The sequence below is a fragment of the Salvia splendens genome, chromosome 17, assembly GCF_004379255.2.
Source record: "Salvia splendens isolate huo1 chromosome 17, SspV2, whole genome shotgun sequence".
Classification (NCBI taxonomy): domain Eukaryota; kingdom Viridiplantae; phylum Streptophyta; class Magnoliopsida; order Lamiales; family Lamiaceae; genus Salvia; species Salvia splendens.
The window spans coordinates 4,154,813-4,178,075 of NC_056048.1; the positions used below are offsets into that span (position 1 = coordinate 4,154,813).

At 35.9% G+C, this 23,263-nt stretch overlaps 3 protein-coding genes across 4 annotated transcripts; 2 read left to right on the forward strand and 1 right to left on the reverse strand.

Moving 5' to 3' along the window:
- The first annotated feature begins 10,816 nt into the window (after window positions 1–10,816).
- Window positions 10,817–12,075, forward strand: LOC121774047 (uclacyanin 1-like). Its single transcript, XM_042170963.1, has 2 exons — window positions 10,817–11,006; window positions 11,558–12,075. The coding sequence occupies exons 1-2, from the start codon at window positions 10,847–10,849 to the stop codon at window positions 11,956–11,958; spliced, it is 561 nt and encodes a 186-aa protein (XP_042026897.1). The 5' UTR covers window positions 10,817–10,846; the 3' UTR covers window positions 11,959–12,075.
- A 2,664-nt stretch (window positions 12,076–14,739) lies between these two features.
- LOC121773533 (DNA-directed RNA polymerases I and III subunit RPAC1-like) lies at window positions 14,740–18,431 on the reverse strand. 2 transcript variants are annotated; one of them, XM_042170409.1, is made up of 8 exons: window positions 18,357–18,431; window positions 17,332–17,393; window positions 17,034–17,219; window positions 16,259–16,364; window positions 16,106–16,185; window positions 15,785–15,868; window positions 15,013–15,108; window positions 14,740–14,849 (listed from the first exon to the last, which is right to left on the reverse strand). In XM_042170409.1, the coding sequence occupies exons 3-8, from the start codon at window positions 17,181–17,183 to the stop codon at window positions 14,793–14,795; spliced, it is 573 nt and encodes a 190-aa protein (XP_042026343.1). In that variant the 5' UTR covers window positions 17,184–17,219; window positions 17,332–17,393; window positions 18,357–18,431; the 3' UTR covers window positions 14,740–14,792. The 2 variants fall into 2 exon arrangements, 1 of the variants encoding a protein (XP_042026343.1); XR_006044765.1 differs by lacking the exons at window positions 14,740–14,849; window positions 17,332–17,393; window positions 18,357–18,431 and having other exon boundaries at window positions 15,044–15,108; window positions 15,785–15,983; window positions 16,259–17,168.
- An 899-nt stretch (window positions 18,432–19,330) lies between these two features.
- On the forward strand, window positions 19,331–22,160 carry LOC121775487 (receptor-like protein 18). Its single transcript, XM_042172567.1, has 3 exons — window positions 19,331–19,388; window positions 19,487–19,863; window positions 21,672–22,160. The coding sequence occupies exons 1-3, from the start codon at window positions 19,331–19,333 to the stop codon at window positions 22,158–22,160; spliced, it is 924 nt and encodes a 307-aa protein (XP_042028501.1).
- The last annotated feature ends 1,103 nt before the right edge of the window (window positions 22,161–23,263 follow it).

Here is a 23,263-nt window from a genome sequence, read left to right on the forward strand (position 1 = left end):
TCATAGCTACGGTGCTGCTCGACGGGAATCCACCCGCGCACAACAACTAGTTATGCCTTCCCACCATCTCGAACCAAAGTTGCGCCGCTGCCCGACGGAAGACGTTCCGCGCACAACATCAGATTTGGTTGCCGAGTTCCCACCTTGGGGACAAGGTGGATTTCAACTGTGGGAGAGTTGATACGAGCATTATTAGTTAGATAAATTAGGATTTGCATACCTTTTCCATATCTTTGTTTTCTTGTTCATTAAGTTAGTTATTAGCATTATAAATATGAGTTATTGTAGTCATTTGAGAAATCAATCAAGAATATCAATATTATTTTATCGTTCATTCTCTTCTCCAAAGTGAGAAAACCGTCTTGCTCGACGGACGAGTCGGGCACTCGCCCGCAACATAAATTTATCGATCGCCGATCAGCCCGATAGGAGGTTCATCCTATCATTATACTACTACAATTAGTTACTCATTAATATTCACAAAAGGTATATTATTATTTTTAGATACGATCTCGTGGTCCACTTTATTATTCACTAAAAACAAATCCTCAACTATTTAATTATAATGGCATAATGGTGTATATTTTTTGTGGTGAGTAATCACTAAAAACAAATCCACCAACTATTTATTTTTTCTTCTTTTTAGTTGCATGCCGAATAAATAATCCAATCATGAGCCCAGCGCACATACTATTAAGAATTTCAAACAACGCATAAGCTAACTTTAATCCATAAACAATTTTGAACTATCACATTCATAATAATTATACGTCCACTTATTAATATAGTACTATTATTACTTTAGATGAATGGCGGATCCAGGAACAAATTATTGTGGAGTCGAACAAGATAGTAAATATTTATTTAAAATAATTGTTTAAATTAATTATTTTTATAAATATATATTTTAATATAAATAATTCATGCGAGTATCGATATTCTTAAAACAACATACTCCACTTTCTTCGTCCCGTTATAAGCGAGACGCTTTTTTTGGATACAGAATTTAAGAAAAAGACGTTTATGGAGCTAACTGAAGAAAGAATAAAATATGATCTTAGATAAAACAAAGATGCAAATAAATAATAAAGTAAGAGAGAACAATTATTTTATATTACATATTTTGACAAAAAAATGACATACACATAGCATAATTTTTCTGTAACATACCAAATTTTTAAAGATTTAAAAAATTGAATATGAATAATAAGGTTGAAATTTAAATTATAAAACTAAGAGTAGAAGAAATTAAGAAATATTTACTTTATATAAGTAGGTGGTTAATTTAGATAAATTGATTTTTATATACTGTAAAAAAAATATTACTACTACTACTATTTAACATTAATTGATAAGATAGAGAAAATATTTTTAATGGACTTCTAAGAATTAATTCAAATAAAGAAAATATTTCAAAGCCCATTTTAAAATTAGATAACATATTTAAGATATTTAATCTTTTAAACTTAGTTAAATTTATTGATGCCGGTTTATTCTATTTCACGAGTGAATATAGGGATGAGAAAACAATAATGACATCTCCAATACCATTCCTCTTTCTCTTCGAAAACAAAAACCGCGGAAGGACTCTTCCCCTCCGACTCCTTCATTCTCGACAACAGTCTACCCATCCGGCTGCCTCACTTCCTTCCTTTCTCTCTGATCAGTCTCCTCATCATCTCACACAGCGTGAGGACGTGAGGTGGGGGCGGAGACGTGAACGCCGTAGGGTCGGAGGCCGAAGAAAGTAGCTCTTCGGTGCACTCCGTGGCAGGTGGTGGGGTCGGCCGACCCCGCCCGACCCCACCTGGATCCGCCAGTGCTTTAGATTGTTAGATATCATAAAAAGAAAATGCTTAGATGGTTAGACAAGTCATAACTTATTGTACAATTGATATCTTAGATATCGTTTATAAAAAATTACTAGTCATAAATTTTTTTTAGAGCTATCCATTAAAATTAGTCTTTATATATTCATAGTAAAATTTTCTAAGTTACGAGATAAGTCTTATTTTCTACTAAAATTACTTCAATGATTATATTTTACGGACGAAAGTATTACATATACGTATTTGTCTTTGTTTTTGGATCACGAGGATTAAAAGCTTTACTTGGATTTAAAAAGTACCTGAAAATGATTTATTCGCCTTTTTTATGATTTGAAAAGTAGCTGAAAATGATCACGTGAATGATTTTGAAAGTGTTTGGATTCGCATTAGTCCCCATTTACGGGTCAGATACATTATAATAGGATTTTAATGTATAAATAAGCAACAATATTGGCATATCTAGAAATAGAAGTAAATGCAAGGATATGAACGTGGACGGTTTCTTGTCTGTATACAATTGTCCATACTATATATGGCTACTAGTAGCCGCCAAACTACGAAAAAGACAAAAAAGAAGATTTTGTGTACCAGTTCAATTACATACTATACTAATTTTTTTCATTTTTTTATATATATATATATATATATATATATATATAGTCAGCTCTTTTATTGCCAGATAAATGAAACTGAAAACAGTAAATGCTGATAACTTGAAAGAATAATTTAATTGATGCAATCTTCTCACGAACTTGTCGCAAAATCAGTCATAAACATTGTTAAAGCTCAAAATCTTCTCGTGAACTTGAGTCAAAATCAGCAAATTTTACTCAAAATCATGAGGAGATACTTGCAAAATCAGTCATAAACAGAAAAATGATTTTGAGTAAAATTTTGCCACTATATGAATCAATATGTTGAAAAGTAAAATGCGAAAAATAAAAAAACACTAAAAGCTCTATCGACTACATTATATTAGGCTTGAGTGAATTCTCTTCATGGTTACACCACCTTTTATAGGCTCTAATTCTAGCTAAACATGAAAAATATATTCTAATTATACTAATATCTTCTTGATTTGATTTTCCATAATCTTTAATTGATTTCCTTCATTATTCTTGCCATAACTTAATCTCTTGCTTTCTTGTTCTCCAATTAATTGATTTCTCCATTGCAACACAATAACGTATAAGATACACGAACAAAATTGCAAGTTACAACACCCCATCCCACTATAGTTGAGCCGTATACCTAAAATTGCAAATTACTCTATAGTTGATTTGTATTTTTTTGGTTTGTATCATTATAATTGAGTTATATCCTTTTATAGCACTTAATCTCTCTGACTTTTTTTTATCTCTCATGGAATTTTATTCCATATTCAATTATTTATTTTATTCTCTTTTTATTTATTTACATAAATTTCCTCTCCTACTTTATTCTTATCTCCCTTCTTTCCTTAATTTTTGTGATTAAAAGAAACGTTTCAACTATAATGAGACGGATGAGGTATTTGTCAATATTAACTGTGATTTGTGTAGTGGGCCATGTTGACCTATTTATTCACAAACCCATTAAATCTCGAGCAATAGTGAGTTTGACACGAATAAGCCCGAAACTTGTTATTGGGCCTAACATTCCGAGCCCAAGGACCTATCATTTATTTTTTCCCGAAGGAACCGGCGATATCTTTTATTCTTTTGAAGCCACCCAACGATAATCTTGAATCTTGAATTAATTCTTACAACATTGTTAAAGCTCATAAATAGGTAACAACATGATGCGCTCAGATAAAATCGCCTCATGTTGTCTGATTCAAATCTGAGTTTATACAACTCATTTTCGTTATTGATTGGCTAAATGATGAAAGAAAACAACATTACATAAGTGACTTCATCTTGATTATATTATTAAATAATTTAAACATAATCACTTGAAAGTTACAAAGAATCCTGTCTTGCTCAAAGATAAAAGATTCAAGGCAGACAGCAACATTAATTAGTTTATTAAGCCGAATATACTAAGACAAATGACGACACTAGTATTATGTTTTTCCATGGATTCCATCGTCCAATTTTTTTGCTTTATAACCACCAACATTTCTAAGCTTGTTTGTGCCAACATTGATCTCCTGTTTTAGAAGATGGGACTATCCTTGTGTTGCTTTAGGCCCTCCAAAACAAAACAACAGAATGTGTCGAAGAATCGAAGAGAGGATAAGAGAAAGTTGTTGAAGGTGGATGAATCTACGAAGAAGACACTCGAGGAGTGTTTGAAGAATTCACCAGCAGTGAATCCGCGGGTGCAGCCAAGAAAGAGGGTTTACCCGTCTTTGTTGTCGCCCGATTCGTTTCACACGCCCATGATGAGTTTTTCGTCGTCGTTGAAGGTCGATGATGAGGCGCAGCGTTGTGGGAAGGGCAAGAAGAAGGTTACTTTTAGGTTGCCGGAGGAAGATGAAATGATCTTATTCTATTCTCCCGCCTTTGATTGCATTAATCAATCTTGATTACTGATCAGTAATCACGAATAAAAATTTAGTGGTCTAGATATACTGCACAAGCCACAAGGTATATCCAATCGACTAAAATCGTAGAATATTCCATCATTCCTCTACTACTACAATTCTACTAATTAAATTATCTATTGGTATTGTTTTTGAATATTCTTGTTTGTTTGTATTTGACGTTTTACAATATGGAATATATGAAGTGCTGTCTCATGGCACGATAAATTATTGTAAATTATTATAATCTCGTTAATAGTAGAAGACTGGCCAAACACTGCCTTACCCAGAAACGTTGAAAATCATAAACCAAACAAAACTTTATACTAGTAATTAATAACTTAAATCATCCACTACAAGTCTGCATCACAAATCACAATCTTTTTACTACTCCTCACACTGGGCTGATGGTCTAAGTCCAGCCCAATCGGCCCATTTAATACCTCTATCGTCATCTTCTGATTACAGCAATATAAGAGCTGATTTTTTTGGCTTGATTCTGAGGTGTCAAAATGATCAGATTTTTTTATTTCTTGTTTGTTTGAGTTTTTATCCAATAAAAATAATAAGAATAATAAAAATAAAGAAATTAGTAGTACAAATTTCCAGTATCTTTAGTTTCTAGTTTTTCTTTATATTTTGTTTTCAAGTTTTAAGATTTTTTACATATTTAAATATTTAGTTATTATTATTATTATTATTATTATAATTATCAAGCAGATCCTAATGTAATTTTTAAAATTATTGATAGAACTTTATGTTGTTGTATTTCATTATTATTATTATTATTATTATTATTATTATTTAATTAAATATAAATAATTGGTATACATTCAATATTCTAACAATTTTCTACTACTCCTATTTCCTAGCATATTTAATAATTTGGTAAGAATTATTCTTAACAACAATATTCATCAACAAAAATTTTTCCTTGACAAACAAGCTGAGTGAGGGTAAAACTCCGTGACCATCACATTATTGCAAAAACTTGAATATTGTGTGAAATTGAAATAAAGCCTTTACTTTTGGAAATAAATCACTAGAATTTATTTGGTTGCAGTGTCATAATTAGAGCATCCCAAACGCGCACAGGCCGGGCCGCGACTGGGGTCCGGCTCGGGCTTGGCGAGTTAAACGGCAAAGATTTGCGGCCTGGGACGGTCCCGGTGAAGCAGTTGCGTCCCGGGGCCGTGCCCGGAGTCCGGCTCGGCTCGGCTCGGCTCACCGTTAAGTGCGACGGGACGTGATGCGATGCGGGCCGGCCCGGCATTATATGGGGTTTGGGCCGGACCGGGCCGAAAATTCAAAATAATATTTTTTTTTAATTTTTTTGAAAATCTATCTATAAATACCACTCCATCCATTTTCATTTTTATTCAACTTCATTTCTCTCCCTCTCACACTATAAAATTTGAAAAATGCCTCATTGCCGTGAAGGTCAAAGAGCCATCGAAGCTCAAATTGCCCGAATGTTAGAGACGGTGTTGCCCGCAATCCAAGAAGAAATCAACAACGAGGTGGAACGCTACCAAGCTGCTATTCAAGCGTGGAACGAACAACACGTCCGGGTACCACGTACTCGGATGCATATCCACCGAGACTGTGAACAAGCCAGTTTGCGGCTGTTCACGGATTATTTCTCTAGAGATCCCCGATGGAGTGATCAGATGTTCTGTCATCGGTTCCGGATGCGGAGGCCTTTGTTCCTGCGCATCGTCAACGCAGTTGTAGCTTGTGACTCGTATTTCATGCAAAGCATCGATGTTGTCGGGCGGCAAAGTATATCGACTTTGCAGAAATGCACATCCTCCCTACTCCAACTCGCTTACGGAACGACTGCAGATATGTTTGATGAGTACCTCCATGTGAGCGAGCAAACTGGACGCGATTGCCTAGCTAGATTCTGCCGGGCAACATCTACTGTATGCACTAGCAGTGGAAGAATTGTCCAATGGCTTGGAGATGACAATACACTAGCGGGCACAAGGGCACACATCCAACGATTGTGTTGGAGGTCGTTGCCGACCAACGATTGTGGATCTGACATGCCTACTTTGGTGTTGCTGGGTCGAACAACGACCTCAATGTGTTGAACGAGTCTCCATTGTTCAACAACTTGTGTGCCGGGCGAGCGCCGAAGGTAGGGTTCACGGCCAACCACCGTTGGTACATTATGGGGTACTATCTGGCAGATGGGAGCTACCCTCGATGGCCCGTGTTCGTGAAGACCATCACATGTCCGACAACGGAGAGGAGGACATTGTTTGCCCAAAAGCAAGAGGTGGCTCGGAAAGATGTTGAGCGTGCATTCGGAGTCCTCCAAGCACGGTGGGCTATGGTGAAGGGAGCGGCCCGTGGTTGGCACCATCCACTAATCGCCGACATCATGTATGCATGTATCATAATGCATAACATGATCGTTGAGGACGAGGAAGAAAATGTCACTTTGTGGAGCGACGATCCGCTCTCCAGTACCACCAGTAGCTACACTGTCACCGCCCTGCCCGTGCAGGGTGTTACTCCCGACATGCGGAATGTCATGGCCTGTTCAGCAGCGATGCGCCAAGAAGAACTACACACCCGCCTCCAAGCGGATCTAATTGAAGAAATTTGGACACGCACCAACGTTTTCCAGCATTGACTTTATGTTTTAATGTTTTTTTGTATTTTTAAATTTCTATGTTGTAATTTTCAATTTCCGAATGAAGAACATCTTTTCCGTGTTTGAATATGTTCAGCATTTTTTATTTCACGCGTAAAATATGTTGTAAATTGTGAATAATGCAATTTAATAGTTGTTGCCCGGGTTGAGGCCTACATGGTTAGAGGAGTTGTGGCCTGGGATTTAAATTTAGGGGAATGATAATGTGGAGGGGACTTGGGATTTGAATCGGGGATGCTCTTCTATTCTTATTTTACTCTGGATTGATATTGGGATAGAAAACTATTGGTCGGAAACTAAAATTTTTTATCAAGAACTGTCTCCACTCAAAGAGGAATGGTTTTGAGTTACATTTCCTTTCTTTTTGAGTTAATTAATGATGGATTTATACTTTACAAACTCATCCTTCAATATTTAACCCTCAATAGTACGATATACTCTGGCTTGCTATTAATTGACTAGTCATGAATAATAGTATATGGAGTAGTTGAATTTTAGTCTAGTTAATTAAAGAGTAATGAGAAAAAGGCTTGCTATTAATTGACTAGTCATGAATAATAGTATATGGAGTAGTTGAATTTTAGTCTAGTTGATTAAAGAGTAATGAGAAAAAAAATGCAACCCTAAATGTACCTGCTTCATTTGCAGCTTAATTACTCCTTTTCAGATAATTTATTTAACTTAAGATCTGTTGATGTGTGTAAATACTGCATTAAAGTAGTACTATATCCAATCAAATTAGAAAAGAGAAAAAATATATATGTGATTATTATTTCATGTGTTTTAGTACTCCATGAGACAAACAGAAGTGTCGCTTCTATCGCTGAGAAATTCTCAACACGTATCTAGAGAGAGTGATGCTTACACCTAGGAAATATCAACATGCAATTAAGCACTCATGCACGTGTCTTCGATATTCATTTTATCATAGTTGATAAATACAACATTATAGTAGTAATATTTTTTGTCTCAGTGTATGTAAAATTTTACATGTATTTTTTTAATGAAAATACTAAAATAATTTATATTAATACAATAATCACCTATATAAAACTAGTACAATACAAAACTTAATCTTTTAAGAACACAAAAATAGAGATACAACTATTTGTGTTAGAAATTTTTTAAAAATTAATCGCAATTTAAAATATAAAAGAAAGTGTTCCTAAATTGATAAAAAATTATCTTAATTTTTTATTTTGTTAAAACGCTTTTCTTTATGTCTCGCAATTTCAATTGAAACACTAAGAATTAGGACATTTTTTAAGCAATGCATCTTTATTTATATTAAAAAGTATCCTTAACTATTTTTTTATTATATATTCCCTCCGTCCCCAAAGAATATGCACTTTGGGGACGACACGGGTTTTAATGCAAAATTGGTAAAGTAAGAGATATGTATAGATTAAAAGTAATTAAAGTATTGTCAGTGGAGAATGAGTCTCACCTCATTAGAAAGAAAAGAGTTTCCAAAATTGGAAAGTGCATATTCTTGTAGGACCGACTAAAAAGGAAAGAATGCATATTCTCGTAGAACGGAGAGAGTACAAGATTAAATTAGGGTTAGCGATTGATGAGGTTAGCATTATAAAAAAGTATGGCCGGAGAGAGAGGAAAATACATGTAATTAAACAGCCATCAAAATTTGAAGCTGATTGTTGTATTCATGAATGTAAAAGTTGGGCTATATATGAATTGGACATAGGGAGAGGTCGAAATAAATTTGAGTTCCGAAGAAAAAGGTAAGCTAACAAGGGGGGTTGAATGAGGAACTGCCACGTTGAACGGAACCAAATATAGACGATCATCCAATTTCACTATAATATTTAGTGATGAAGAGTTCAATCGGAAACATATTCGATTTAGAATTAGACCGAAATCCGAACCTTCTCAAGTTAACCAGTTCGGTTACAAACCGCGAATCAACCATTCCATTTAATTTTGGTTAGAAATCCAAAATATTTCAGAAAATCCTCACTATCATCATAAAATTCGAAAAATTAAACGGGATAAATTGTCAAATTTTATTCCAAATTTTAACCAGATGCCATTTTTAGTGCAAAACCCAAATTTGCCGATTTCAGTGGGCATGTTATCCTTCGGTTCGACTTTTTTTTACAACCAGAATGGATAGTTTTTAGGCGGACAACAACGCTACACTAATTTCCTTCATTCCGCATTAACGGAGTCTTTTTCATTTTGGGACATTTCATAGTATTTTTAGATGTTTCAACTTTGGCCAAAAATTATTACTCCTTCCATTCTTCATTAATTATCTATTTTTATCATTTTCGTCCATCCCTCATTAATTGTTTACTTTCACTTTTTAACATAAATGGTAAGTATGCTTCATATTCCACTAACTCCTCGCACTCACAATTTATTATAAAACTAATATATAAAAATGAGACTCATATTCTACTAACTTTTTCAATATCTTTTTTAAAACCCGTGTCGGAACCAAAATGGATAATTATTGGGGGACAAAAGGAGTATATTTTCACTTTCATAATTTATTCTTTCTGGTACTTTATTAACTCTTCAATCTTCGAAAAAAAGTCTCTATTACTCATTCCATTCCAACTAAATTAAATTGTATTTCTTTTTGGGACGTTCCAACTAAGCTGGGTCATTTTTTTTTTACAAAAAAGAAATATCTCGTCACTTTTACTTTATTTCATCACATACTTTATTTTTTTTAATTAGCTATTCTACTTTATTTTATTTTCTATTTTTTTACTTTTATTTAATTTATTCAATGAGTATAATTTTTTGATCACTGTGTCAAAAAAATTGTACCCCGCCGCCCCTATGTAGCTGAGTCGTATTCCTTTTTTGGTTGTCTCATTGTAGTTGAGTCATTTCCTATTTTGGTAAAAAGCACCAACTTTTTTTCTCTCTTACTTTACGCTCTGTTACTTTATTCTCTCTTCATCTCTCTACCTTTTTTTTCTTTTCTACTTTATTCTTCCTTTACTTAACTCATTTTTAACACAATTTCTTAAATCTCGTGATGAAAGAAATGCCTCTACTATATAGGGACGGAGGGAGTAACAAATTAGTTGGGACCAAGGGAAGGGAGTAAGCTTGAAAGTTGAAACGAAGGCAGGAAATAGGCACGTGTCTAGGCGTGAGAGCGAGAGGTGGAAGCATGATACGAGATCAATGGTGGCAGCCGAGTTAGAAGAGTCACCGTCGGCAGAGCTAGAGCCGGTGGCGTCATTCGACACGGTGGAGAGGTCGGCTCCAGAGAAATCAAGGGAGGCAAGGCGTTCAAGACTCCAACGAGCTAGGAAGAGGCCAAAGCATCTAGAAGACTTTATTTAATTAATTTCCTTAATCTATTTTTGTTAATTATTTTATGCATGGATTGTTTCCTTTGAATTAAAGGCTATTCTTTGTTGATTCTTTCCCGAATCGTAGGTCGAATCAATCCTAGGGTCCTTAGTATTTATAGGCCTTGTTATTTCTCTCTTTGTTTTTATGAAATAACAAATTTACCTAATTTTATATCTTGTTTTTTTCGCTGCAATCTCGATTGATCGTCGAGGTTCTACGTCCTCGCAACTCCTTTTTATCGTTCGTATCCATGTTGAGGGATTAAAGTTCTTAACAAAGCATCTCGACCCTTATTTGTACCAAAATTAAATTTCACATATCCCTAGGGTACATGTGGGTGAAGTCAAAAAACAATCACGCATTTAGCATCAGTAAAATTAGAAATAAAAAGAAAAAGAAAAAGAAAAAGAAAAAGAAAGCTCGCCTTATTTATGAGACGAGAAAATCCACCACCTAAGTTTGAACTTTCAACCGCAAAGCCCTTGTGTTTTAGCGTTTCTTTTCTTCATGACTAAACTACGCATGGCTGCTGCTTTGCTGGCGATTGTGGCTGCCCTCGCTCTCGGTGTCTCCGCCGAGACGCACCACATCGTCGGCGGCTGGGGACCTGATTTCAACGCCACCGCTTGGTTGGTCGGCCGCTTCTTCACCGTTGGTGACAAATTACGTACGTGCCCCTTGCATTGCCATGTTTTTGTTTATTTACTCAAATTGCACAGTATTTAAAAATTTAGAAAATAGCCCCAAAAAGTTATGAAGTTGGCTCAAATTTGAAGCGTCAATTTAACAATTACTTGTTTCAAAAAGCATTACTTTTGATTTTGTTCTTAATTATTTTATAATGGAATATTTATATGAAATTGTAGCTGATGTATAGCAAGAAAAAATTATATATGGGCATTATATTCAGTAATTTAAATACTGTTAATAAATAAAATAAATTATACTACTACTAATATTTGGTTGAACAAAATATAGTTTCATTTTTTATTCATCCATAAAAAAAATGGTCTCGTTCAAAAATGGAAAGTTTCATCAAATTTGTATTCTTTTTGCCGTTAGATAATTAAGAACAAATTGTAATTTTATAATTTGTCAGCTAATTTTAAAATTTGACCAAACTTCATTTTTAAATTTAACCAAACTTCATAATTTTCGACCATTTGCCTCAAGAAATTTGGTGGTTACTGGTTACGAAGTTGGCTTGTTTCGGAGCAGGGTTCGAGCACGGCGGCGCCGACGAGAAGATGGTGGAGGTGGATGGCGCGGACTTCGCGACATGCAACCTGAAGAACCCGATCCGGATGCTGAAGGATCCCGTGAGCCACGTGGCACTCGAGGAGGAAGGCGTCCGCTACTTCACCAGCGGAGACCCCGAGAGCTGCCGCAAGGGCCTCAAGCTTCCTGTCACCATCAACCGCCCCCACGACCATGACTTTGACCCGTGGAAGCCCGATGAGCCGTGGGAGCCTGATGTGCCGTCTCCTCCGCACAAGGTCCCGCCGCCTCCCTACGAGCCCTACAAGCCTCCTCCGACGCCCACGCCTTCGCCCGCTGCCGTGCTTCTCCACGCCGGCTTCGGTTTGTTCTTGGCTGCTGCCTTCTGGATTTCTATCTAGAGGAGTATAAACTGCTTTTTCATTATTAGCTAAATTAGTGGGATAATTGATAATATTATCTCACGATAACATCATCATGTGCTATCTTTCTTAACCCCGTTTGCATTTAGATTTCTATGTTTCACTACTACCTACTTCGGTTGTTTCAATTTCGTAGTTGAATCAGTTTTTTTTTTTAATTGGAATAGGTGAATTTCTATTGCGATGGATACACCATAAATTAATTTGTGAATTTCATGAACCGAGGTAAACAAATATTTACCTCTATAGAATATATAATTGCGTCGGAGCATGACACGTTAGTGTAGGTTCAAAATATACGTGTCTATCAATGATGTACTAGTACTACATAATTATCACGAGGATTAATTTCAACCACCATTTGCGCGAGCTTAATCAAATTTTTGTAGTGTTTTTTTTATATAAATCGAAAAAGGCTCGAGCCGGCAAGCAGTGAGCAAAAGTTCAAGACAAATGGTCAAATGTCAAGCAGCAAAAACTGAAAACAGATGAGTATAATGACATTTCAGTCAAACATGCACCAACAGACAGCCGACAGGCTAAACGCTAAACACCCAAATAGCCAAAGAAACATCAACAACAACAACACAAACCTGGTATCAATCTTCACTCCAATACTTGAAGTCGTGCACTTGATCATTCGACATCTGTATTGTGGAGGTGGTTTGGATAGCCACTTGTATTCCATAACTTAAGTTGCCAAAATGGCCCTTTCTTTTCGGCCTTGTTTGCCTCAAACTTTTTAGAAAATCATTTTATTTCGTATCTTCCAGATCAACTAAGATATGATATAAAACATAGAGATCCACGTCTTCTTATCACCCTTTTGGAGAGGGGTGCCCAACCAAGAGAGGAAACACGTTACCGGGTCCTTAGGGAGGCATATGTACATGTTTTTTACATCTATCACAACAATAGTACCACAATTGGCTTGAAATTCTGCAGCTTAAAATAATATACTCCAAAGATTCCGGCTCCTCATTGCAAAAGATGCATCGATCACCTTGAATTCCTGCTATGCAATGTCTGAACAGTCTCTCCTTAGTGTTGAGTTTTCATTGCAATACAAACCAAACATGTACTCCCCCTCCCGGCTAAGATGACATATTTCTTAGCCAGCACATGATTTTAGGAGCTAATGGTTAATGCGTTTAATTGGAGAAAGAAAAAGTGATTGTAAATATTAAATTAGAGAAAGAAAGAAAGATAAATATTTTAATAAGAGTGGGAAAAAGTGGTTGAGCGTATTAATTGGAGAGAGAAAGTTTCCAAAAAAAAATGTGACATCTTATTTGGGACAAACTAAAAAGAAAATGTGTCATCTTAAGTGAAACGGAGGGAGTAGTTGAACTTTTGGTGGCACGAGATTTCTCCAAGCGAGGCGTCCTTGAGAAGCTCTAGGGTCCGTTCTTCAAATTCTGATTGACCTGCAAGACATAGTTAGAAACAGAGAAAACCAAAGAATTGTGAAATTGCACTCTCCCGTCTCTCATGTTTTCCCTGCTTGATTCGATTCACGGCAAGATATAGGTTCCCAAGAAGCTCATCTTCCCGGATAAAAAGTTTTCTTCTCCACTTCTAAGTGTCATTCCCATTTTCTTTCTTCCCATATGTTCCCACAATAAACTTATCCTTTTAGTTAGACAATGACAAGAGCCTTGAAAAGATGTTCTCTTACCAACCAATAAACAAGTTTTAATAAGAAACAAACAACGTCGTTTTGAATTTCATATAACATACAATGTAAAATTACTACTCAAATTACTTCTTAATAACATACAATGCAAAATTACTACTCAATTTACTCCTCATTGGAGTAAAATAGTCTTTATCTTTCTCAATTCCCCATCTTTATGGTTAAGAGCGATTCCGTATGTTTTCAAATATCAAAAAGAAATTGTACTTATATAAATGAAAATACTATAGTAGCCATGTTTTACTATCACGCCTCTACACTAAAAATTCCGAATTATTGTGTATTTGCAACTTACAATGTCATACGAATTTACAATTTTCTATAATGCTAGTAAAATTACACTGTTATACATAAATTTTCGTGTAAAAGTATTAAATTCATAAATGATTACTCTTTTCAATTTTTGATATAATCATTTTACGTACATGATTAAAAATTTTCTGTTAATTATATTGCATTGCTTTTGAAATGAGCAATACACATCGAGCCCGCATTTATGCAGGTGTTTTTTTCGCCAGCCCGATGGTTGAAAAGTCTGTATTACAGAATACAGGCTACATTGTTTTTTTGGTTTTTTTTAATTATATTTTGTTTATTTTTACTACTCCTATTTTTATCTATCTATAAATATTAGTAGTTTCATTCTTCTCATCATTTATCATCTATATTTTTATTGCTGATTTCATGATAATATGAAATCAAGAATAATGATGAAGTAGCAACTAATTGGTGGGCTGAAGCTGGGTCTAGCTCCAGAGTAACCCAAGACACCCAACATCATGGTGCACCAACCGAATTGTAATGTTTGTTTTATATTATATTGATATTTTAATCTTATTATGTTATAATTTAAACTTTATAAGAAAATAATATGAAAAACTATAAAAATTAAGTTGTGGTTGGAAATGAGATCTTCCTTATTATTGCAGATGTTGGCTGAAATGGAAAATGTTGATATACGAAAAAATGGATTGCAGTTGAAATTTAGGCTAATTTTCAGCCTAATGTTGATTGCAGTAGGAGGTAACAAGATTCTAAAAATATTTTTCTACTTATAATTTAATGTTGGATATTTTTCCTCACGAGAGCTCACTTATCACTCGCTCTTCCAGAATCTTCACAGCTTCAGTGAACAATACTTCAGGGGGCAATGCTCCCGTGGATTCAATTGTAACTGCGGAAGTAGGAAATAATAAGAATCATAAGGTAGGTTCTGCGGACAAAAACACTACAAATATGAAATGATCTTTTCAAATATATACTTACAAATGAAATGATCTTTTGAAATATATATTTTAGAAGTAGTATCTCTAGTGGGATATAGAAAATTCTTATACCTCAGGCAGCATCCTGTACCAAGCAGTGGCTACAGGCGACCACTTAGCATGTGTCTTGCCCATTCCTTTCACAGCATGTGCTTCCAGCTCAATTTCCTGCACAGGTGGGATATTATTCTTAGAAACTGAAGTACGTGGGCTGCTTAGTGTTGCTTGTACAAAATGAGCTCCAAACCAACTCCTCAGTTTGAGTTTGAATGTAATGAAACCAATACCAAACTATAATGATGAAAGTGAAACAAATGATTGTGTTGGTTTGGTCTAGTAATTATATATGTACGGAGGAGAGGGGCAGTGGGGGTGGAGGGAGGTGGGGGGGGGGAGTGGCAGCGGGGGTAGAGGAGGGTGGTGGTTGTTGAGGTGGTAGATGGACGGTGAAGAAATAAAAGGATATGGAGGAATCTAGATCCCAAGTAAGGAGTGGGGAATCAAAATATGAAATTGGGGAAAGGGAATCAATTAAAAATGGAAACCAAACACCAATATGGGAATAACGTCTCTTGTTTAATGGCAATACCCTCAACCAAAAGCCACCGCCAATATGAAGGTGGCATGCAAGAATGCAATGAAAGCATTACAAAACCATACAAGAAACAGACAGTCGCTAATATAAGAACCTTTGAGTAGAGTCTTTATGCTCTTTGTATTACAGTCTAACCATGGTATCAGGATTCTAATAGTCATGCGCAGGAATTGCCTGAGCTATTTCAGATAATAACTAAGATAAGTTATTTGTCATGAGTTTACACTAGTACTAATTACACTACAATACCTGTTTGGGTCCAAGTTTAGCAAGAATTATACCCCATGCTTGGTGGCAATTGGGTTGTTTGCAAATTCTGGCATGGAATCCTGACTACAACCGAAAGAAGTGTAAGTTTTTGGCTTTGATGTCGAATCTTGATTTGATTTCTCTGTACTTAGTTTGAACTCACTGCCATTGGGCAACCACTTTAGTTCATTGGACTTCACTATAATTTTTGTACACAAAAGGAAAAACATTAAGATTGCATTCTCGGAAATGATTTTAGATAGAAAAAACGTGTAACCTAAGACGAGAAATATTTTTCAGTGATTGGGCATTGAGTAGTACCTTTAATACGTGCCCCCCTTTCTCACAACGTGCATGGAGTTTAAATACAATGGTATTTTTCTCATTGGGTTCATCCTTTTCTGGAGAAGACCTAAAAGCATCAGACACCAACTGACAAATGAAATCAACTAAAGAATAAGAAGAAATTTTAACCTGACATATAATTGAAGTGTCTTGGATCAACTTTAAGTGGGACAAGACCCAATCTGTGGGAGAGCACCTCATCTTGAATCACTGAGGTGTTATTTGCAATAAAAACCTTTTCAATAGCCATGGTTGGGAGATAGACCAGAGAGAGATCAGCCATCAGCACAACCAAAACTTTTAACAGTATATATTTATCCCATTGGACGAAGTTTATATAAGAAACAATGATCAAGAAGCGTGCATTATCACAAGAGTTGAAAGAAAACTAGTACTGGATACAACACGTTCAGCTTTACACCCAAAACAAATAAAATATTTGGAACCAGACAATTATATCTAGCACTTTAAACATAATTAATTTTAACAATATTCACAAAATTTCCCACCCTACATATTTCACACTCTTCATTTAAAAACAGGGTCTTGAATAAGTAAGCTCATATTACACCTTCAAATTCAGTATTTTTCTCTGCAGGAACAAGATAACTAGCACAGAATCTCAGAGGGTGAACGTTGCATAAATCCCAGTAACCAATTCAATTATTTTTAATGATAAAACTTAAGATTTTTTTAAGTAAAGATTACAGAAATTCCTCTTTTCACACATTATTTACACTACATATCAGCAAGCCAAAACAATGATATCCAAGTGCAATACATAGCTTAGTAGATAAACTAACTAGCAAGCTCCAGATTATAACAGAAAAGGAACAACAAATAATTTCTTCAATTAAAAGAAAACAAAGGGCTCAATCACGAAAAGAGCATAATCAACTCGCACCTCAGCTATGAGGATTCTTCGAAAAGCATTGGCAATAGAAGCATCAATACCAATCATATCGAACTCCATGTCATCCTCCGAGAGACTTATCACTTCAACCTTAAAATTGGTGCGAAACTCCGGCAGTCTCAAACTGTTATCCACTCCCATCGCCGCATAAGCACCTGAGTATTGTATATTCTCGGTCTTTGATGCCAAAATAAAAAAAAAAGTTACATGAATCAAATTAACTATTGAAAAGAAATTTAACAAGCAATAGTATGAAAATTAGGGAAGAAACAGGTGAGTAGGTGAATACATGAGTTGGGGCATCGAAAGTGCAAGAGACGCGGGTCCTCCTTTGGGAACATCAGACAAATCGGCTAAATTCCAAGAAACTACCTCCGGGGAGGTAGTATCCGCCATTTGTTCCCGCAAAAAAAAAGTTTCCAGAGAGGGGAAAGACGCGAGAGCTTGTCGCGTGTTTACTTATAGACGCGTCTTCCTCTCGCGTCTCTAAAATGAAACACGCATGACGCATTAGCGTCTCTAAACATACACGCATCAGGCTGATGCGTGTCTCAACAAGATCAAGGCAAGCATTATTTTCTCCATTCAAGGATGTATGTGAAGCTGGCGGCTGTGCAACTTCCAAGCGAGAGAGAGGGCCGGTTCCAATAAATGTGTTATTTCCCAAGAAATTGGAATTATCTTCATCCATTAATTCGGCTGAGCATTTTATGAAGCCCACCGCCTCATTCCCATGCGCATTCACTACATGACTGTCATTCCCACAATTTTCAAACCTTTCCAAAGCATTGGAATCAGCATGATCATTAAATTCCAGCCCACAATTCATAGAACAAGACTTGATATTCTCGGCGTCATCATTAAATTCCAGCATGATCATTAAATTCCACCCCCTTCATCTGTATCAACCTCTTCAATCTCCTCCATCATTCTCTGCAAAAAAGCTTTCTTCATCTCCTCCACTTCCTCTAAGGTATGTATATCCATTTCCTTCGACGCAGCAGACCCGTTTTCCATACCAGAACTTTCATCTTCATCGAACATAGCAGTATCTTCATCACCCTGTCTACACTCGACGGCCAGAGGGTTTGCCGTAGGATCTGGCAGACGTCTTCGCGACGGGTCCGCCATTGACGGAAGAGGGCAGAAGCTTCGAAATTTCATTCATTCAAACACGCATGAGCAAATCGCGTGTTTCATTGAATACACGCGTAGCCTTCTCGCGTCTTTCCCCTCTCTGGAAACTTTTTTTTTGCGGGAACAAATGGCGGATACTACCTCCCCGGAGGTAGTTTCTTGGAATTTAGCCCAGTCCCACACAGGAATTTTCTGTGGTTTTTTCCCAGAAACCATATTGAGGAATGTTTTAGGGTTCAGGGTTTTGCAGAGAATATTGATTTTATTTAATAGTATGTTTTAGGGAAGGAAGGAGATGCGAATAAATATATATGAATATTTATTTCGAATTTTCAAACTTAGAATATGGAATATGGGGAGAATATTTATAGTAATGAAGATTATTTGATTTGATTTTCATATTAGTCAAAATATAAATTGTAGTCATTCTGAAAAAAAAAACAATAAGAAACCCATTATTTTTATCATTTTAAATAATTTTTATCGGTATATAAAATAGTTTAAGTCCTCGAAAACTACTATTAAGGGTTGTCAAATCTGGTAATACATGCATATACCTGATCCCGAAATTCGCAACATGATACTCGATCTGAAGCTATAATCGGTATCCAATTACAGTAGCAGTAATAGTTTTGTTTTGATCTCTTTAACATATTTAACCCAAAAATTGTACTTAAAATTTAGGTATTTTATACCAATGTTGCAAATAGCGGGCTATAGCGCCGATATAGCGCCGCTATAGCTGCTGAAGCAAGCCACCGCGAAGATATCCTCTGTATTGGATATACGGGCGCTAAAATCGCTAAAGCGAGCTATAGCGCCGCTAATGTACGATAGCGTAGCGGTGTCGATAGCTGCGCTATGCTTTTTTTTGTTGCAACAGGCCAAACGTCAAGCCGGATTAAAAAATTGGCCCAAAAGTAGCCCACTACGTGCATGTAACCCTATTTCTTTTGGTTCCCTACTCCCGTATCTCTTTGACTGATCGTATACGGCGGCGGCAACGATTACGACGAGGGCGACTGCGGCAGCGACCGGTTGGCTACGAACGGCTTGGCCCGTGCCATCGACGCTAGATTCTGCACTAGGACGACGGCGGCGAACACTGCAGTGCCTCGACGAACGTCCGACGATCACGGCAGCGGTAGCAAATGGCTGACGAACATCAATCTCAGAGTGCGCCAGGCACCCAAATGTCCCAAAGCCAAGGCAAGTTTCATTCGCATCTCTATCTGCCTCTAGTAATTGGAATTCTGTAGAAGAGTTGAAGTAAATTAAATAGCTAATTCAAGTAGTGTCAACTGTAGGCTTTTCAAGCTCCGGGTCAACAGCTCAAAGAGTTGCACAAGCAAATGATTCAACCGACCCAGCATGGAAGTATTGCACAATGCCAGATGTGACAAAAAAGAATTCTCTGAAGTGTAACTTTTGTGGTAAACTTTGCCATGGTGGTATAACTAGGATCAAGTACCACCTTGGAAATGTTCCTAAGTCTAATGTTGCAAAGTGCACTCTTGTTCCATCTGATGTTAAGGAGGAAATGCTTCAATTACTTGGCCAAAAAACTACTGTCAAGCAAAGGAAGACTAAGGAGAAAGAGGAAGATAGAGCTGTTGTGGATTTGAGCCATTCAGAGGGAGAAGGAAGTGATGACGGTAGAAATTCTGTTGTTGCACTGAAGAGAGTGAGAGGCGGATCGTCTGGTGGACCTATAGAGAAATTACTCATGTTTTGGCTAAAATTTTGCTTTTTTTTTTTTGTAAAACGCTATTAGCAATAGCTGCCGCTATAGCTGCACTATAGCCGCTATAGCTTTTTCGGGAGGACTCCGCTAAAATTGATAGCCCGCTATTTGCAACATTGGGTACTATACCAATAGAGCTGGGTCGTCTTGTTAATTTATGGGAGCTCCAGTTGAAAGAAAACTTTCTAATTACTGGATCGATACCAAAGGAAATTGGAAACATGACATCTCTTTCCTACTTATTGCTTTACAATAATGAACTAAGCGGTATGATATTCTCTTTCATTGTTACATGCAAAAATAGAACTGTTATGATATTCTCTTTCATTGTTACATGCAAAAATAGAACTGTTAGGAGTATCAAAACAGGTAGTGGATATCAGATAATTTCTGACTAGACCTGATACTCTGCTACCCCCGCAGGTAGCGGGTACCTGATACCCGACATAAATTTTCCCGTGAGCATGCGTGTAACATGTTTTACTGCATATACAGATAGTGGGTACATGTTTTATTAAATTTAGTAGAGTATTTACTCCCTGCGTCCGCCAATAAATGTCTCAATTTTGACCATTGCGAGTTTTAAGAAATTGTTTGCCTTTATGAAAGAAAGTGGAGAAGAAAGAAAGAGGAGAAAAAAGTTAGTAGAAGGTGGTCCTACCTTTGTATATTGATTTTATAATAAAATGAAAGTGAAATGCGTTAGTGGAATGTGGGGTCCACTTAGCAAAGAGAGTAAAAAAGAAATGATATATTTATTGATGGACGGACAAAAAAGAAAAAAAAAATGAGAGATTTAATAGGGAACCGAGGGAGTAATATTATTTAGTAACACACATTGATCATCTGTGTGTAAAATAGTCGATGTTACAAAATTTTATTTCAGATTATTTTTTTATTAATACTTGTTAAGAATTATTCAATTAGAGTACCATCACTATTCCAATTAGATTATCAAAATTTCATATTCATGCAGTAATGCAGGTCCTATTCCAAAAGAGATTGGAAACTTACCCCTCCTTCGCCATATATGGCTCAACAACAATAATTTCAGCGGTATAATTTCATGTCTCTTTCTATATTATTGGATTACAAAGTTACATTAACTAACTTATGTGATCTTATGTGTTTCCCCTTTTTTTAAATTAGCATGTCACTATTTTATAGGTACTATTCCAAAAGAAATTGGCCGTCTTAGTAACTTGGATGTACTCAATATTATTGCCCATGGAAATTGGAAACCTGACAACCCTTAATCAAATGTGACTTTTCGACAACAATTTAAATGGTATCATATTCTCACTTTCTTTGTGTCTCAATATCTACTACTATATGTTATTCTTGATCCCTATTCAAACCAATTTTTAGGACCATTACCTTTTACCATGGGGAATTTGTGGAAGCAGAGTTAGTTAGTACTCTCTCCAATTAAATTAACTGAAGAGATCCCTTCATCCATTTGCAACCTGGGATCGCTTTTAGTTCTCCAAATAGGAAACAATCATTTTGAAGGGCCAATTCCAAAATGTGTGGGGAACTTGAGCACATCTCTATTACTCCTCCATTTAAATGCAAATAAACTTTCTGGCCTCATCCCATCAACATTCACAAAGGGTTGCAGTCTGGAGTCAATCAATTTGAATGGAAACAAATTGGAAGGAACACTACCTTAAACCCTAGGCAATTGCACGGGTCTCCGGGGCATCGACATTGGTGATAATGAAATACGAGGTGCATTTCCCTTTTAGATGGAAACACTCCCTCAACTTTGCACCCACATCTTGACGTCAAATAAGTTCAATGGTATGATGTTGGTGGCTTCAAACACTGAGCAATCATTTCCAAAGTTGCAAGTCTTGGATGTATCACAAAACGCATTCGTTGATTTTATGCCTGATAGATATTTCAAGAATTTTCTAGGTATGATAGATGCTAAGGAAAATCGGACCGATGATGAAGCGTATTGGTTTCTAAGATTTATGGAATTGAAGCTCACGGTGAAAGGATTGGAGCAATTGTTGACAACGTTTACAACTATCGATTTGTCCTGCAATAGATTCTCTGGGAGCATCCCACCTTCTCTAGGGAATCTAAACTCGCTTAGATACTTGAATTTGTCCCACAATACCCTCATGGGACACATACCGCCATCTCTTGGAGGTATGAGTTTGCTCGAGTCATTGGACTTGTCTTCAAACAAACTGAATGGAGAAATTTTGAGTCAATTGCAAGATTGACATTTATTGCGAAGTTAAACCTTTCGATGAATAATCTTGAAGGACAAAGACCACATTCTACTCAACTTTCCACATTTGGTAATGAATTATATGTGGGAAATGTAGGATTGTGTGGATTTCCATTGACGAAAACATGTGAGGGGAGTGACGAAAAACCATTGTTTCCTCAAGAAGAAGATGGTGAGGAGGATGGATTTATTGATGGATTTGGTTGGCGAAGTGTGGTGATGGGGTATGGTTGTGGATTTGTAGTTGGAATTGGAATTGGTTACATAATTATAAGATATGGAAGGCCAAAATGGTTAGTGAATTATTTTCTTGGCGTTGGATATGATACTAAGGAGATGAAGAGAAGAAATAGAACAACACCACAAAGGAGGAGGTGATTCAAGATACACATTGTGGTTTTCCTGAGCTTGATTTGTCATGTTAGGAGCAATTAATGTATGATGTTTTTGTAAATAATGCATTTTGAAAATTTGCAAAGTGTTATTTCTATGTTGGGCTCATTTTAGATAGAGTCTTAATAGAGACTGTATTTACATCAATAACACATATCATGTGAATCGCAAATTTGCAATTATTATTTTTATTCTCTATATATTTCTATATGAGTATTTTCTATTTTCGAAATATGAAATGATTAGGGGTAAGTTGAAAAAATGATGAATTCACACACTTTGTATCTCCCCAACTTTTCCTACTTATTCGTCTAGTATAAACTACAGAAATTTGATACAAAATACTAATACTATATGGCCATGTGGTTGCCAGGATTCTGCTGGGAAAATAATCTGATACCTTAAATTTTAAATTCTTGTGTTTGTTTCTGTTTTTAATCAAACTTTGAAAGTAATCAAAATCCTGAAACAAGGAAAGTTAGTACAATTTTTGAGGATTCTGAATCCTAACTTTTCTTAGGTAATCTTTTTCCTAGTTTTAGGATTCTTACATATTTAATGCAATATAATACAATTTATTATTATTATTATTATTATCATCATCATCATCATCATCATTATTATTGTTATTATTTATTACAATATTTTAAAAATAATTTAAAATTATAAATCATACTTAATTTCAGGATAATAAATAACTAT